The sequence below is a fragment of the Heterocephalus glaber genome, unplaced genomic scaffold, assembly GCF_053883595.1.
Source record: "Heterocephalus glaber isolate CG9 unplaced genomic scaffold, H.glaber_assembly_v1.0 deba00000281, whole genome shotgun sequence".
NCBI classification, from domain to species: Eukaryota; Metazoa; Chordata; class Mammalia; order Rodentia; family Bathyergidae; genus Heterocephalus; species Heterocephalus glaber.
The window spans coordinates 12,438,687-12,454,821 of record NW_028258139.1 but is presented as its reverse complement, the minus strand read 5'-3'; the positions used below and the strand labels follow the sequence as shown (position 1 = coordinate 12,454,821).

General features: G+C 47.8%; 1 protein-coding gene across 5 annotated transcripts in view; it reads left to right on the top strand.

The window, feature by feature from the left end:
• Positions 1–13,814, top strand: part of Spatc1 (spermatogenesis and centriole associated 1) — a 41,438-nt gene extending 27,624 nt beyond the window's left edge. The window contains exons 2-6 of one of the 5 annotated variants that reach the window (XM_021250594.2): positions 5,247–5,888; positions 6,001–6,135; positions 6,385–6,495; positions 6,630–6,769; positions 12,114–13,814. In XM_021250594.2, the coding sequence (XP_021106253.1) occupies positions 5,247–5,888; positions 6,001–6,135; positions 6,385–6,495; positions 6,630–6,769; positions 12,114–12,443 (1,358 nt within the window). In that variant the 3' untranslated portion in view covers positions 12,444–13,814. Of the gene's footprint in view, positions 1–5,246; positions 5,889–6,000; positions 6,496–6,629; positions 6,770–12,113 lie in introns of all 5 variants that reach the window. The other 4 variants (XM_087183711.1, XM_087183708.1, XM_004837788.4 and 1 more) reach the window with 4 other exon arrangements.
• The last annotated feature ends 2,321 nt before the right edge of the window (positions 13,815–16,135 follow it).

Genomic DNA, 16,135 nt, shown 5'->3' with positions numbered 1-16,135 from the left:
GTAAGAGCAGAAGTTGTCATAGTGGTCATCCATCACCTTGCTTGTTATATCCCTGGATTTAATTGTCATCTGGTTCTTACTAACTCTTGACCTCAGGCTCCTGCTTATCTGACCAAGGATACAACTCCAAGTACACTCAGCTACCTTTTTTTAACATATATATATATTATATATATGTTATATATATATAACATATATATATGTTATATATATGTTATATATATGTGTATATATATGTATATATATAATTTTTTTTTGAGACCAGGTCTTACTATGTATTCCAGGTTTGCCTTCTTGTTTTGAACTCACTATGAAACCCAGTGCCTCTCTAGCTGCCTCCTGTCTTCTATCTAACTTGCCTGTATATAATTGTTGGTTTGTAAAATGGGTTGAGCTCTGTTTCCTTGTTAATCTTCTGTCTAGCTCTATCCATTACCGAAAGTTGGGCTTTGAAGTCACTGACTTTTTGCTTCATATATATTTTTTCTTTTTTGCTTCATATTCTTTGGAATTATTGTTGTTGTTTTTGGTTTTTTGAGACAGGGTGTCACTGTGTAGTTCAGGCTGGTCTTGAACTCACTATGTAGCCTAGGCTGGCCTCGAACTCACAGCAATCCTCCTGCTTTAGCCTCCCAAGTGCTGGGATTACAGGCATGCGCCACCACGCCCAACTGTCCTTTGAAATTATGGTAAGTGCATACATGTATAGATGTTTATAATAGTTACTTATATCTATCTTCTTGTTGTACTGAATCTTTCACTAATCCTTCTTTGGCTTTCGCAGCACTTTTTAATTTAAAATCTGCTTTGTCTAATATTAGTATAGATTCTCTCTTTAGGTTATGATTTACATAGAATATCTTTCATTTTTCTATTTAACTTTAAATCTATTTATGAGTTTGGATCTAAAATGAGTTTCCACATAGTTGGATCCTGGGTCTTTTTTTAACTTTATTTTTTATTAGTACATATTTGCCATATATATTGATCACATTCATCATAGGGAATTTGTGCCTGTATGTAATATATCTTAATTCTTTTTTCCCCATTTCTCTCCCCAACCTTCAACCCCTCCTCCCCTCCTCTTTACAAAAGCTTTGTTTCCATTTTTTCCCTTCCATTCTCTTTTTTCCTTCCCTTCCCTTTCCCTTCTCCTTTGTTACCCTTCCCATTTGAACATTTTCTTCCTACTTCCCAATATCTATCATCCATTCTGGTCCTTATTTATGCTTTTGGTTTCTCAAACAAGAGAAATAATGCAATATTTAAACATATGTCTCTGATTTATTTCAATTAGAAGTATGGTCTCAATGAGAACTGAAAGTGGAAATAAGAACTAAAATTTAAAAAAATTTTAAAAAAAGAACTAAAATGTATAATAGATTTTGGGAAATGGAAAGAAAATGTACAAATGGGAAGAGGAACATGGGAGGAGGGAGAAAGTAAGGAAGGGCAAGAAAAAAGTGAAAATAGAAGGAAAAAACGGAAACAAAGCTTTTGTACACAGGGAAGGGAGGGGATGTAAGGGGAAGGAGGATAAAATAAAATTAATTTTTTAAAAAAGTCTGGTCTCAAGGTGCATCCATTTACCTAAAAATGTCTCAAGTTTATCATTATTTATGACAGAGCAGTAATTTATTGTATATAAAAACCACATTTTCTTTATCCATTCCTCCATTAATTAGCATCTAGGCTGTTTCCAAGATTTAGCTATTACAAATTGTGCTGATACTGGCCAACAGACAGCAGCAAATCATCAAGAAGATTATACATCATGACCAAGATAAAGAAAGATAAAGAAAGACATATTCCCGCCATCTTGCTGGTTTTCTTTATATCTTATGTCTTGTTTCTAATTTCTCCTTTACTGTCTTCTGTGTTTAATTGATTTTTCTCTAGTGGGCCAATTTTATTCCTTCTTATGTCTTTTTCTGTGTATTTTTTAGTTATTTTCTCAGTGGTCATGCTTGGCATTAAAACTGACATCTGAAATTTATAACAATTTGGTTTTAGTTAAGTGCAGCTTAGCCTCAGTGATATGCAAAACATACATACAGTATACAAATAATGTATAACTCGGGCCAGGGATTTAGCTCAGTAGCACTCTGCCTGCCTCATAAGTACAAGGTCCTGAGTTCAATCCCTGATACAAAAAAAAAATTAATTAATTAATAATAATATATAACCATCATCCCCATTTATCTAATTACTGTCACAAGTTACAACTTTATATATTATGTATTGATTAGCATAGATTTATAATCAATGTTTTATACATTTGTCTTCTAAACAGTATAGGAAAAATGGGGATTATAAGCCAAACACAATAATATTGACTTTTACATTTGCACATGTAATTACTTTTATTGATATTCTTTATTTCATTATGTGACTTCTAGTTATTGTCAGGCTTCTACTCATTTCAGCTTGACGAACTTTAACAATTCTTGTGGGAAAATCCACTTACAATGAATTCCTTCCCCTTTTATTTATCTAGGAATGTCTCAATTTTTCCTTCAGCATGTTTTTTAGTTTTGGTGGTGCTACAGATTGAACCCATAGAGCACTGTGCGGCATATCCCCACCCTTTTTTATTTTCAGGCTCTACTGAAACTGCCCAGGCTGCCTCAAACTTGGCATCTTCTTGCCTCAGTCTTCTTAGTGGCTGGGATTACAGGGTGTGCCACCATGCCTGTCTTTCCTTCATCTTTGAAGTGTAGTATTGTAGGATATATAATTCCTGTTTGATTTTTTTTTTTCTTTCAGCATTTTAAATGTCATACCACTGCCTTCTGGCCTCAGTTTTTGGTGAAATATTTGCTGTTGGTCTTATACAAGATCTCCCTCCCTCATTCATAAGTCACTTCTTTCTCTTTTTTTTTTTTTTTTTGCACCGGGGATTGAATCCAGGGCCTCGTGCATGCTACAACAGCAAACCTCTGTCTTTCAAGTTTGGTTATAATGTGTCTTGGTTTATATCTCTTTAAGTTTATCCTACTTGGAGTTCATTGAGTTTCTTTGATATGTAGACTCACCTCTCTCACTAAATTTGGAAAGTTGTTAGACATGATTTTTTCAAATACTTTTTTCTTTTTTTTTTTTTTTGAGACAAGGTCTTGCTACATAGTTGAGGCTGGCCATGAACCCACTATGTAGTCCAGGCTGGCCTCAAACTCAAAGCAAGCCTCCTGCTTCAAACTCCTGAGTGCTGGGATACAACCCTGCACTGCTACACACCCGGCCCTGTTTTCTACTCTTTCCTCTTTCTCTGGTCCTTCCAGGAGAAGGAGAAAGGAGTGTGCTGGATGGTGTCCCACCGGTCCCTTAACCTCTGTTAATTTTTCTTTTTCTTTTTCACACTGGATAATCTCAGCGAATTTAGTTTCAAGTTTGCTGATTCTTTCTTCAACCTGCTCAAATCTGCTGTTTAATCCCTGTAGTGCATATTAGACCAGCTTTTTAAACTGCATCATCTGTATCCTGTGCCATTGTTTCTTTTGTCCTGGACCTGGGTAGTTACCATTCAGTGCTACGTGGAGGTCCTTGTGGTTCTTGCTTTCTATATGTTGGTGTTATGCTTTCTGTGACTTCTACTCTTGGTAGTCACAAAGTTACCCCCTTCTCTTTACTGACTATCTAAAATTCAATGTGGTCTGAAGCTCAGATAGGACTGTTTTCCTCTGGGTAGGTTGGTCAAGGTCCATGCAGGCCCCCTCACCCTTTTAGCTCTGACTTGCCAGTCACTCCACAGTAACCACATTCTCAGAAGACAGTTGCCTCTGGTTTGTACACAAATGTGAATTAAGAATCGATTCTACAGGGCCGGGGATTTAGCTCAGTGGTTTCACCACCTGCTGCACAAGTGCAAGGACCTGAGTTTGATCCCCGATACCAAAAAAAAAAAAGAATCAATTCTACAAATCATGTATAGTGCTGCAGGCCTGTAATCCCAGCACTCTGGGAGGCTGCAGCAGGAGGATTGTAAATTTGAACCCAGCCTGGGCATTGTAGTGACTTAGTAAGACCCTGTCTCAAAATAAAAAATAAAAAAAGGTCTGGGGATGTAGTTCAGTGCAAAAACCCTGAGCTTAATTCTCAGGGGTTTGTTTTTTTTGTTTTTGTTTTTGGTACTGGGGATTGAAAACAGGACCTTGCGCTTTCGAGGCAGGTGCCGGAACCACTGAGCTAAATCCCCGGGCCTTTTTTGTTTTGTTTTGTTTTTGTTTTTGTTTTCGGTATCAAGAATCAAACTCAGGACCTTGTGCTTGCCAGGCAAGTGCAGCACCACTGAGCTAAATCCCCAGCCCTTAATCCTCAGTATTGAAAAAAAAAAATTTTTTTTAAGTAGTTGGAAAAAATCAAAAGGATAATATTTTACGTATTTTGCGACACATAAAAAGTACATGAGCCAGGCTGGGGATTTAGCTCAGTGGTTCTGCTGCCTGCCTTGCAAGCCCAAGGGCCCGAGTTCGATCGCCATACCAAAAAAAAAGAAAGAAAAGAAACTAAAAAGTACATGAGCCAGGAGTGGTGGTGCACACCTGTAATCCCAGTACTCGGGAGGCTGAAGCAGGAGGATCACAGAAAGTTCGAGGCCAGCCTGAGCCACATAGTGAGCTCAAGGTAACCTATATAGTGAAACCCTGTCTCAAAACAAAAAAATGCTAAATTGCATACCCACAAAAACAACTATGCTTCCAAAGGACTTCTCCCCAAGAATGGTCATTCAAGGGAGATCTCCTCCAGAACACATGAAAAATGGGCTTCTAGATCCCCAGACAGGAGCCCAGGGGTCCTACCTCCCCTCCTAGACTCACATTCCCTACTCAAGTGGACTGTGTGTCTGCCCTATGCCATGTCAGGCTCTACCTGTTGAAACTCTCCTACCCAGTGGGGCTCCTGTCTTCCACAAGGGTAGTCACCAGAAGGTACAGGCCCACCCCTCCCACCAGAGAACAGAAGGGCCAACTTGGCTATCTGGTAGTCCAGCCACTGAGAAAGTCTCCTTTCCTGGGTCGGTGAAGAGTCCTCAGCTCAGTGCAAAGGGGCACGACTGAGGGCTGCAAAGGGACCCAAATCCAGGATCCTCCAAGGTGGGCATGGAATGTCCTCTGGTTGTCCTACAGGTAATCACCCTGACCCTGTAAGAAGTGAGGCAGCCCAGCACCTTGTCCAGGCCTTGCCTGCCTCTCCCTTGCTCCTGGTAGGCTCACCTGGGGTCTCAGTGCTCTCTCTGTGTCTCCCAGGTGTCTTCTTGTTCCCATCCCCAGCAGCAGCAAATGAACCAGTCTTGGAAGAAGTAGGGGTTGTAGCCCTGGCACCCCTGGTCGACCTGCTGAGCAGTCCACAGCCTAACCCCCTGACGGGCCCTCTCAACATACTGCTGTCCAGCCCAGCACCACCTGGGTCACAGAGCAGTCCATTCTCCAGCCTGCTGAGCGGCACCCTGAGCAGCCACCTGACTGGTCCCAAGGCTGTTTCTCCAGGAGGCACTCTGGTCATGTCTCTGGGCCTGACCTCCACTGGTCCCCTGAGCAGCCCCGTGATGGTCCCCATGGCAGTGTCCCCTGGGGGCACCGTGGCTGGCTCCCTGGGCTTGACCTCCACTGGCTCCCTGACTCCAAGCAGCCCCCTAGCAGGCCCCCTGACTATGTCTAAGAGCAGCCCCCTGATGGCCCCTGGGGCAGGCACAGTTGCCATCTCTCTGAGCAGTCCCCTGCTCACCTCCACAGCTGCCCCTATAGGTGTCTCTCAGAACCTTCCAGCCAACCCCATGAGTAGTCTGGTGCTGTCAGAGGGCCCAAGGGTGCGGCTGGCAGAGCCACTCCAAGGAAGCCCTTCTGGGCCCCCCTCTTCAGCTGGGACAGGGGAAGCAGCCACCTCTAAAGGTAACAGGGGCAGGGCAGGGGTGCAAGGTATCCTGGGAGGGCCAGTCTTTGATCTTGTCCTGCTGCTCTCTAATGCCCCTCCTCTCATGTTTGCCCCCTCCCACATCACTAGCACTTGCCAATGAATACCCCCAGCCCGCCCAAGACCCACAGCACCTCAGCATGACATTTATGGCAGCGCCCCTCCAGGCCTCCACCCCTGTGGGTACAGTGACCCCTCCTGGTCCAACAATGGCCTTCTCCTATGGTACCTCAGATGTCCAGGCTCAGCCTAGTGCCCCCCAAGGGCAAAACGTTCCCACCTCTGTCCCCACCTCCCCAACCAACTCCCTAGCTGGCAGAGTCATCAACTCTGCCCCTACCCCTGCCCCTCAAGCTGGTGCTATCTGCACCCCCTTGAGCACTACCCACTCTACCTCCCAGCCACCGCCCACCCCTCACTCTCCTTCACGCCACCCCCACACTCCACCTCGCACTTCATCCTTCCCGGCTTCAGTCACGGATACCCGGGGTTCATGTACCATGGAGGCAAACCGGAAAAGCATCCTGGAGTTGGAGCGGAAGCCGACCCACCGAAAAACTAGCAAATTCCCTGATGGCTCCCGAGGTCAGTGACATCAAAGGGCTCACCACTCTCCCGGGGGACCCCAGGCCATCTACCTTGCTGCCTGCCCAGGCTGCTGACGTGGCCCCTACCATTCTGCCCATCCGCACTCAGTTGAGACCTTTTGTCATCTCCAGAGTCGAAGCAGCTGACCTGGGAGAGGCTAGTGGGGGAGATCGCCTTCCAGCTGGACCGCAGGATCCTGTCCAGCATCTTCCCGGAGCGTGTGCGCCTCTATGGCTTCACCGTCTCCAACATTCCAGAGAAGATCATTCAGGTGTGTGGCCATCCATCTCCTTGTTGCCAGGGAGCCTGCAAGGATGGGGTGGTGTGTTGGCCCTGAAAGGCCACTAGGGGGCTCTCCCTGCAGTGAGGGAGTCTGGAGTGGAGGAATCCCAGTGCTCTGTCCAAGCAGTCACCAAATGTCCAGAGTCCCCTCCCCACAGCCTCTTCAGAGAATGGCAAGGCAGGGAGTCCCAAGAGTGGGCAGGTGGCTCTCCAGATGGGTGGTCCTAACTCTCAAGGGCTGACCCAGGGGACATAGACCCTGGAGCCACTGAACACCTGGCAGACTTGTCACCTGGGACTTCATTCCAGTGTATTCCCAGGGTATTTAACCTTCTCTTTTGGGAGGGCTGGAGCATCAACCGCTATGTGTGACAGTCTGTGGAAGGTGTGGGCGGGGGAGGGAGGCAGGGCTATTGGGTATAGGTTTCCACTGGTCTGGACACCATAGAGCAGCTTATGAGTGCCCTGGAATCCCCTTCCTGGCAAGCATGGGACAGCTGGAGGCAAGGAAGTAGGGGCCCCATCCCTGATTATCAACCATTTGGGCTTCTCTTGGAAAAATGGTCTCACCTGTGTTCCTGGATTCTGCGCGCCAGTGTGTGTGTGGGGGGTAGGGGCTGAACCCAGGACTTTGCACTGAGCTACATCCCCAGCACTTTTTTTCTTTTCTTTTCTTTTCTTTTCTTTCTTTCTTTTTTTCTTTCCGGTAATGAGGATCAAACTCAGGACCTTGTGCTTGCCAGGCAGGTATGGTGCCACTGAGCTACATCCCTGGCCCCTTTTTTTTCATTTTTCACTTTGAGACAGAGTCTTGCTAAATTGTCAGGCTGAGCTCTAACTTGTGATTCTTCTTTCCCAGTCTTCCAGAGTGCTGGGATTACAGGCCTCTTGCCACTGCACCCAGCTCCCGGCCATTTCCCCCACCCCTTCAGGCTGTCTTTATTTATAGATTGTAGACTTCTGTGTGTAATCTAGGCAGGCAGTAACTTTTGGTCACATGGATTGATTTTGGAGGCAGGTTTGAGCTTGTCCTTTCCTTTAGGTTAGGTATTTAATTTTAATGTGGTCAGAACTGACAACCTTTGCCCTTATTTGTACACTTCATGTCTTATTTAAGAAATCTTTCCCTAAGTGAACTAATCAGACATAAAACTTAAACATCACTGGTTTTTCTTCAATGAGAAACCCAGAGTAACAATAAACAGTAAAATAAAGATAGAGAATAAGAAGTAGGAGGAAGGGGAGGAAGGGGGATGAAGAGTTGGAGGGAGGGGGCAAGGAGGGAAAGGACAAGGGGTGAAAGGAGGAATTGAGATGTGTTATGTACATGTACCAACTCCACACAGGCAATGTGAACATTATGTACTGCAAACATGGACCCTCCAAAAAAAAAATAAAGAAGGGGATCAAAAGATGCCTGGAGGGGGAAGGAGGGAAGGGAACGGAGTTGGAAAAAGGAATTAAGGTGTTTTATGTACATGTACCAACTTCCACAAGGAATGTAAACATTATGCACTACACACGTGTACTAATAAACTAAAAAAAAAATCCTTCCCTATCAGAAAGTCCTGAAAGTATTCCGTATTTTTCACATTCTATTTATTCCTTATTTTCTCTGAAGTGTTTGGAGTTTGGTGTTTTCGTTTGAGTCTGCTTCCCTCCCATAACTGATCATACTGGATGATGCAGAAAGGGGCAGTCTCTCTCCTGAGCATTGACAGCCCCTTGTCTAGCCCCAGAGGCCAGCAGGACACAGAGGGCCCTTTGGATCAAGATGACCCCAGGGCAGCACGTAGCCAGAGTACAGAGCCTCAACTAGTAGGAGTGAAGAGATGGCCTCTAGGCCTGAGGGACATAGGGACAAAGGGTACCAAGACAGGAGACAAGGAGGGGTATATGGATAGGGTAATGGTGGCAGCTGAGAGCTTCCTCTGAGATACACAGCCAATCCATGCGGACCCTGCATGAGTACTAATATGGCCATCAGGCCAGCCTCGCCAGGTCACAGCAGGGCAGGTTGCCCAGAGCCTACCTCAGTGCCCACCCAGACCTGCATCTCTGTAGGCTCTCCAGTCTATCTCACTCCCACCTATGCTGCCCTCATCACAGGAGTGCATGGAGCTGGGTCATCCATCACTCAGGGCAGGCCCCTTCTTGCTCTTCTCCCACATCTCTTGGCTCTTCCCTTCAATATGAGTTTCAGGATCAGTCCATCAAGTTCAAATCTCGAGTAGCTTTATGTTGGTTGATGGATTAAGGTATGCTGATTAAGGTACGCTAATAGTAGACCATCATCCTCATCACCTTGTGGTTCATGTTGCTCATGTCAGGGGGACCCTCTCGTCCAGTTGCTGGCTCTCCATGGCATCCAAGACCACAACCACTCTCTTGCATTGCAGCCTGCCCAGGGCAACCTAAAACTTGGCAAACACACTGTGGAAGCATAATTAGGTCTCTAAATTTTGGCATCTGATGTCTGGTTGGCAAAGACAACATTTGATTATCAGCAAAAGTCTCATTGTCTATAGAAATTACTGTGAAAGGAGGCTTCTTATTGAGTGAAATTGGACATTTAAATGGAAGTTGATAAAATGTGTGGACATTTGACATAGGGGTTTGCTCTGCCAATACCCCCTTCTTATGGTTCCTTTACCCTTGGCATATTACCTAGGCTGTGAAATTTGCCAGTCACAGCACTAAAGGGTGACTCTTTAGAAAAAAGGCAGAAGAGGAAACAGCAATGGACCTAAGGCAATATTTCTTGTGGTGTCCAAGGAATGGAAACTAGTGTGGCACCCTCTGAACCACATTGGCAACTTTACTCTAGTCATTCTGCCCAAGAGCCTCCTCACTAATTCCACACCTATTCTTCTATCATCAGTGGCCAGCACTTTGGCTGTTGTATACATGCTGCCCAGGAACACTCATTTCTCTTGGGAGCAGCTGCTCTAGAGATCCACTGTAGAGAAGTGCCCTTTGGGACCTGGACTGCCACTCAGGCTGGCTCTCTGTAGGGCCTACTGGGAGCAGACTGATGTCTGGTCCCATTTAGGAATCATAAATCTGCCTCCTGGTCTCCAGACCATATTGCCTGCCAATGGGGCCATTTGTTGATCCACATCCACATTTAAATCTACTTGGCCTAGCCTTGATTTCCCTTCCTCAAAATAGTTTGTTTTTCTGGAGTCCAATGTCAGTGGCTGCTAGACTCCTTAAATTCTACGCAGACCTGGTCATTTGCTTCAGGATTGCTATGTAGCTTTAGGCCACGAGACTGAAAAGCTTTAATTGAGCCCCATTATTCAGTGAAGACTCACTGCTGACTTTTCATTAAACCTGGGTGGTGTTTTTTTTATGAGTTCACAGTTATGGCATGTTTTATAAGCCAACTAAAAGCAATCCCAGTGCTCACACCCATCACGCCTTCTAGGCAGTTACCAAGATCTCTGCGGAAAATGTTCTTAGCTCTATTCTTCTCAGAACCTTAATCCTAGGAGACCCTGAGTCTAGCTGTGTCCATGTGAGAGGAACAGGGACAGTGTAAGGGGGGAAAGCGGTGCCCTGGATGCAGCCACAAGCATCTGATGCCCCTTGCTGCCTGCTAAGAATGTTTTTGACTTTTGCAAAATGATTTGGTATCCAGATATCTTACCAAACCTTCTTACGTTCTAATAGCTAGTATATAGGCTTGGTTTTTCTTTGCAGCTAATCATCATATAGACAGTTGTAACTCCTCTATTCCCTTTTAAATTAAATATAAACTGATATAAAAAAACAAAAATACAGTATTAATGAGGTACCATATGATGTCTCAATACTTGTATACATTGCATAATCAGGTTACTCACAATGATCTCCTTAAATCTCTCTCACTCACTGTCTCATTCTCTCCCTCTTTAGTGCTGGAAATCAAACCCAGGATCTTGTGCACGTTAGACCAGCTGAGCTACACCCCAAACCCTAAGTCTCATTTCTTTCTTTAGCATATAGTAGGTGATGTTTAGATTCTTGGGAAGAGTACTCACAAGGAGCAGGTCATGGGGACAACCCTCCCTTGCATCTACCTTGACAAGGAACACTAGTCTCCCCACTAAGTATGAAGTGTGTTTCAAGCTACTCATAAGACCTTCTCTTAGGCAAATCAGTCAGTATGCTTGATTGCAGACAACAAACTCCACTCTAGCTGATACAACTAGGAAAGGGTTTATTGTAAAGGCTCAGGTGGTTAGAAAAGCTCCGGGATGGACACAAAATTGGGCTTGTTTGTTGTATTGTCCAGAAAAATGCTAATACACCAAGGGACTTTCCTAGCGGACATTCCACTGACCCAGCAGAGCATGTAGGCATCTAGTCAGTTGTCCCCAGTCTGGCACAGATGCCCCTGAAGAAATAGTGCTATACCCATGCTCCACTTCAGGTGCTCACCTCCACATCGCCACCAGCCACCCATGGCCACCTGCCTGCAAAAGCCCAGGTGGTTTGGTGCAGGGGAGGCTGAAAAAAAGAGATGCTCAGATTCCAGTCTCTTAAGAAAGTCACTTCTTTGTCTTAAGTTGAGGACTTCAGTCGTTTCATGTTTTGTTTCTTTTTTATCTTCTTGGTTTAAAAATAAATGCCAAACAAAATAAATAAAATAAATACATACAGGAGAATGAAGTTCCTTCTAATTAGGAAGATAACTGGTACAACAGAAACACCAAGTAGTAGTTAGAAAGGATCTTTGCCTTTTGCAGTCACTGCCTGGCTGGGGGTGTGGTAGCTGAGGAAGTGAGTGGAGACCAAGCCAGTGCAGCTGATACCCTCAGTGCTGGGGCCAGGGGGGTCCTCTCAGGATGGAGCTCAGGATAATGAAGGCAGGGCCTTCAGAGGAGGCAGAGAGGGAGCAGGCAAAGGAGCCAGGAGGAAACCTAGGAAAGACCACAAACTCTAGAACGAGGCAATTCTGGGGACATGAAAAGCCCCATCATTTTTCTTATAGCTCCAGACTCCCACCTACACTTCCGGTCCTCAGTTCCTGGTGGCCTCAGCCCAATCTCAAATATCTGGTGGTAGATGGAATAGGCCACAGGGATCGGGTACTTGAGGAGTTTTGGGAAGCTGCTGGCCCTGTTTGGGTTGGGTTGAGTCTTGGGGACCTCTCAGGCTCAGCCCACTGGGTTCCCCTGTCCTAGATCCCTCAGGTCTCTCTCCTAGGACCTCTTCCTTGTGCACCCATCGGATTGTGGCCCGCCATACCCAATAGCCTCCCTCTGCCACACCTGCCCTCTAGTCCCTTTGCCTGCCTGTGGGCCAGAGTGGGGCCAGAAGGTCCCTGATAGCCACTCTCCCCACAGGCCTCTCTGAACCCCAATGACCACAAGCTGGACGAGGAGCTGTGCCAGACACTCACACAACGCTATGTGAGCATCATGAACAAGCTGCAGAGTCTGGGCTACAATGGACGGGTGCATCCAGCACTGACAGAACAGCTAGTGAATGCCTATGGCATACTGCGTGAGCGGCCAGAGCTGGCTGCATCTGAGGGTGGCTCCTACACCATAGACTTCCTGCAGCATGTGCTGGTGGAGACCGTGCACCCCAGCATACTCACTGATGCGCTGCTACTGCTCTCCTGCCTCAACCAGCTGGCACATGATGATGGCAAGCCAATGTTCATCTGGTGATACCGGCACCCGGCTGGCCCAGGCTTGCTCTGCTCTGCAGTCCTGTGTACAGTCATTAAATCTTCCCACAGAGGCTACTGCTAAGCCCAGACTATTCTGGGGTGCTGCCACCTAAGGCTGGCTTGCCAAACCCTGCATGAGGTTCTTCAGTCCTACCTGCTGTGGAGGTCCACACCCATCCCTTGGAGAGATCCCTGGAGCAAGGCTTGGCAGCTATCTGGCTTTGGTCAGAAGCCCCCAGGTCTCCTTCTCTTGGTGATAGAAGCAGTAGAAACTCAGGTTTGGATGGAGAAGAACAGGAACTGTGAAGGAGTGGAGCAGTGCCTAGAGTGGTAGGCAAGAACTAGGGGGCAAGGAGCTCCAGGGCCTGGAAGGCAGGAAGTAAGTAGAGGAAGGAGATCCAGGAGAGAACAGAATTGCCCACACCTGGGGAGGGGAAAGCCAAGGAGATGGTAGCCCCTTGCCAAGATGCCCAAAGTCTGGAAAGAAGAGGCCCCCTTCACAGGGTCCTAGGGGCCTGGGATTAGGGGCTCAGAGAAGGAGAGGGCCAAACTCCCAGTTGGGGGGCTGAGGCACACAGGTTGGATAGGGGAGGACAGGGGAGGGGAAATGGGGATTGGGGGTATGACTGGATGCTGGAGGTGACCTAGACTGAAATGGGAAGGGCTGTGGGTGTGGGAAGCTGAGGGGGGTAGGCCAGGATGGGCTGGAGGGTGCAGGAAAAAAAGGTAGCAAAGGAAAGCCTAGAGTGGCCTCTGGCCTACAAGGTGGAAAAGGGCAGGCCCTCCCTGAGGGAAGGGGCAGAGGCTGGGCTAGGGAGGTGGGAATAAAGACACCAACTGATGAGGGTCCCAAAGCACCAGTGGTTGCCATTTAGAGGTTGGCAGGAGGGGATGGAGGGGCCACCCTGCCTGGGTTCAAACAGAAATCCTGTCAGCTACCAAGTGAGGAGTCCAGGACAGAGGGGTATAGAGTGTACTAAGGTCCTCAGTCTTGGATGCCAGGCCCCAGGAGCTTGCTGCCTTCTGCCCCCACCCCCGGTCCCCTGGCAACTTCAGGGAATCCAGTCAGACAGCTCAGCCTTTGGCTCAGCCCCTGGGATAATCAGGACAGGACTTGCTCCAGAAGGCAACAGCTTGGCCAGATGAGAACCAGAAGCCCCTCCATCTCCTTGGTAACCTGGGTGGATACTCCTGACCCAAACTTACAGTACAATTTAAAAGCCATTTGGCTGGGCGTGGTGGCACATGCCTGTAATCTCAGCATTGAGAGGCTGAGGCAGGAGGATTCTGCTCCAGTTTGAGGCCAGCTTGGACTACATAGCAAGAGACAACAATAATAATAATAATAAAGATATTTGTACCAGGCTGATTGAAGGGTGGCTCACAGCTGGAATTAGAAAGGTGGGCATCCCAGGGAACAAGCAGAGCCTGAGAGCTGGTAGCAACTGCTTCTTATCCTAGAATCCTAGGGAGCCACTGCCAGAGTGCTCAGGGAATGGGTACTGGTTTCTACTTGGCTGCCATGCCCAGGAGTTATCATAGGGTGGATCCAACATCCCTACCCCCTGCAGAGTGGAAGCTCCTTGAGGTAGGATCACAGGCCAACCAATACTATGAGCCAGCCTTTTGAGGGACTGTGCAGGTCACTGAGCCACCTCCATTGGTGTTGATCTTTGAACTCAGGAGCTAGACCCTACAGTGCTGCAGGGAGGTGGCCAGGGGGACCCTGGGGAGCCCTGACAGGTGAGGAGCCAGATGCAGCACATTGTCCTCTTCTTAGTAGCTCTGTACCTGCCCACGTTCAAAGAGTGTATGGCTGCACCCCAGACTCTCCTTGCATAGGGTAGGCCCTTTGGTGTTCCCCTGCAGCTTCAGGGAGGTACGAGACAAAGAGTATCTCATGTGGTACCAAAAAAAAAAAAAAAAAGAGGATCTCATGTGGGACTGTTAAGTCCAGGGGACCTTCACTTTCATTTTTTCTTTTCCCATCAGCTGCTGAAATTCAGAGGTGAGGAGAGGGGCTTCCCCTAGCATCTGAACACTTGGGCAGTTGGACTTGCACTTTCCTAGCTCCGTGTAACAGCTGTGCCACATTGTCATGACCCGAGACACCCCTGAAGCTTGTATGAACTCACCCACAACTCCACTTGCACACTAGAAGTGAGTTTCCTAGGCACCTTGCAGCCAAGGAGCCCTGCGTGGCATGTAATCCCCACCAGACTGGGCACCGTCTGCTGCCCTGCAGTTCTCACCCTTCCTGCACCAGGAACTACACACCCTCTACTGTGTGGCATGTGTGCTGCTGTTCCCTGACCTACTAAGCTCCGACTGAACTGCTGAGCTGCTGGGCACTCATGGTGTGCCCCAGGAGGGTGAGGTGGCTGAGTGCCAGCCAGCCAGCAACTGGTACAACCCCTTTTGCTGCCAGGCCACCTCTGTGGTGCTGGGTGCTGTCTGCTGAGCACAGGTGTATGGATTCACTTTCCTTGCTGCCAATCTGTGCCTGTTCCTTGACAGACTGGTGCACTTCAGCAACCTGGTGCACAGGCAGCAGCATGCCATAGTCATTGGTGTTGAAGTGCTGGCCAGCCTGTGGCCCTCACTCTGTGAACTATCAAATTCAGCCAGACATGGCCTGGGTTGCTGGGTACAGTGCTGATGGCTTGGGTGCCCATGTATCTGAACGTTGCATGCGTGCAAAAGTTGTTTGATCTCCATGCAGCCCAGTGTTGCTTGACGTGGGCATATTGCATCTGCAGCTCAGGACCAACTTCAAGCTGCTGGGTAGCAGGCTCCTCCTAGTCTCACACTGTCCACTGCTACACACCATCCTCTGTTGTTTTGGAGGATGTGCTCGCCTCCAAGGACCTGTTGTCCACTTGGATACAGCCCCTCCCAATCTCCCACTGCAATGTGCCCTAGTGGGAGGGGCATGAGCTTCAGCACCAAATGAGCAAAGGGAATTGGAGCCATTGGTGACACTGGAGGCTCAGCTAGGTATCTTGGATGGGTACCTCATCGTGGGGCTCCTACACCGCATGCATGTGAACATACCAACTGTTGAGCCCTGAGCAAAGGGTTGCTGGGATATGACAGCCCTCCCACCCACACTCTTCTCTCCATGGCAGCACCAGATCCCTACTTAAATCTCTGCTCCCCACCTCTCTTTATTCACAGACTGCAGCACTGCAAGTCCCCAGAAATCCCTTGGAGGGTGTACAGATCAGGACCAGGTTGGGGGCCAGGTGTCCAGGATGCAGATGGCCACCCTGGGCTGAGCCCACTGCACACTCCTGCCCCTCAAAAAGGATGAGCCCTTGTGCTACACACAACTGTCACTGCTACATGACTGGGCCAAGTGGTCTGAGGGCAAGAGCCACCAGAGTAGCAAGGCTGTGGCCTTCAGAATGCTCCTGGGTGACCTCAATTCCATATATGTTGTTTGTTGATTTGTTTTAAGACAGGGTTTTGCATGCAGTTCAGGCTGACCTTGAACTACACATCCCAGGCTGACCTTGCGGAGATCTTCCTGCCTTCGCCTTCTCACTGCTTGCTGCTGAGGTGAAGTTCTGGACAAGGCAGGGCCAAGGCCCACCAAGCACTGGGTTTCTCTGCATACCACGTGCAGGAGCCACTGTAGCACAAATTCTTCAGCTATTTCCAAGCCCCCTGCCAGCTGGCTCCCTGGGA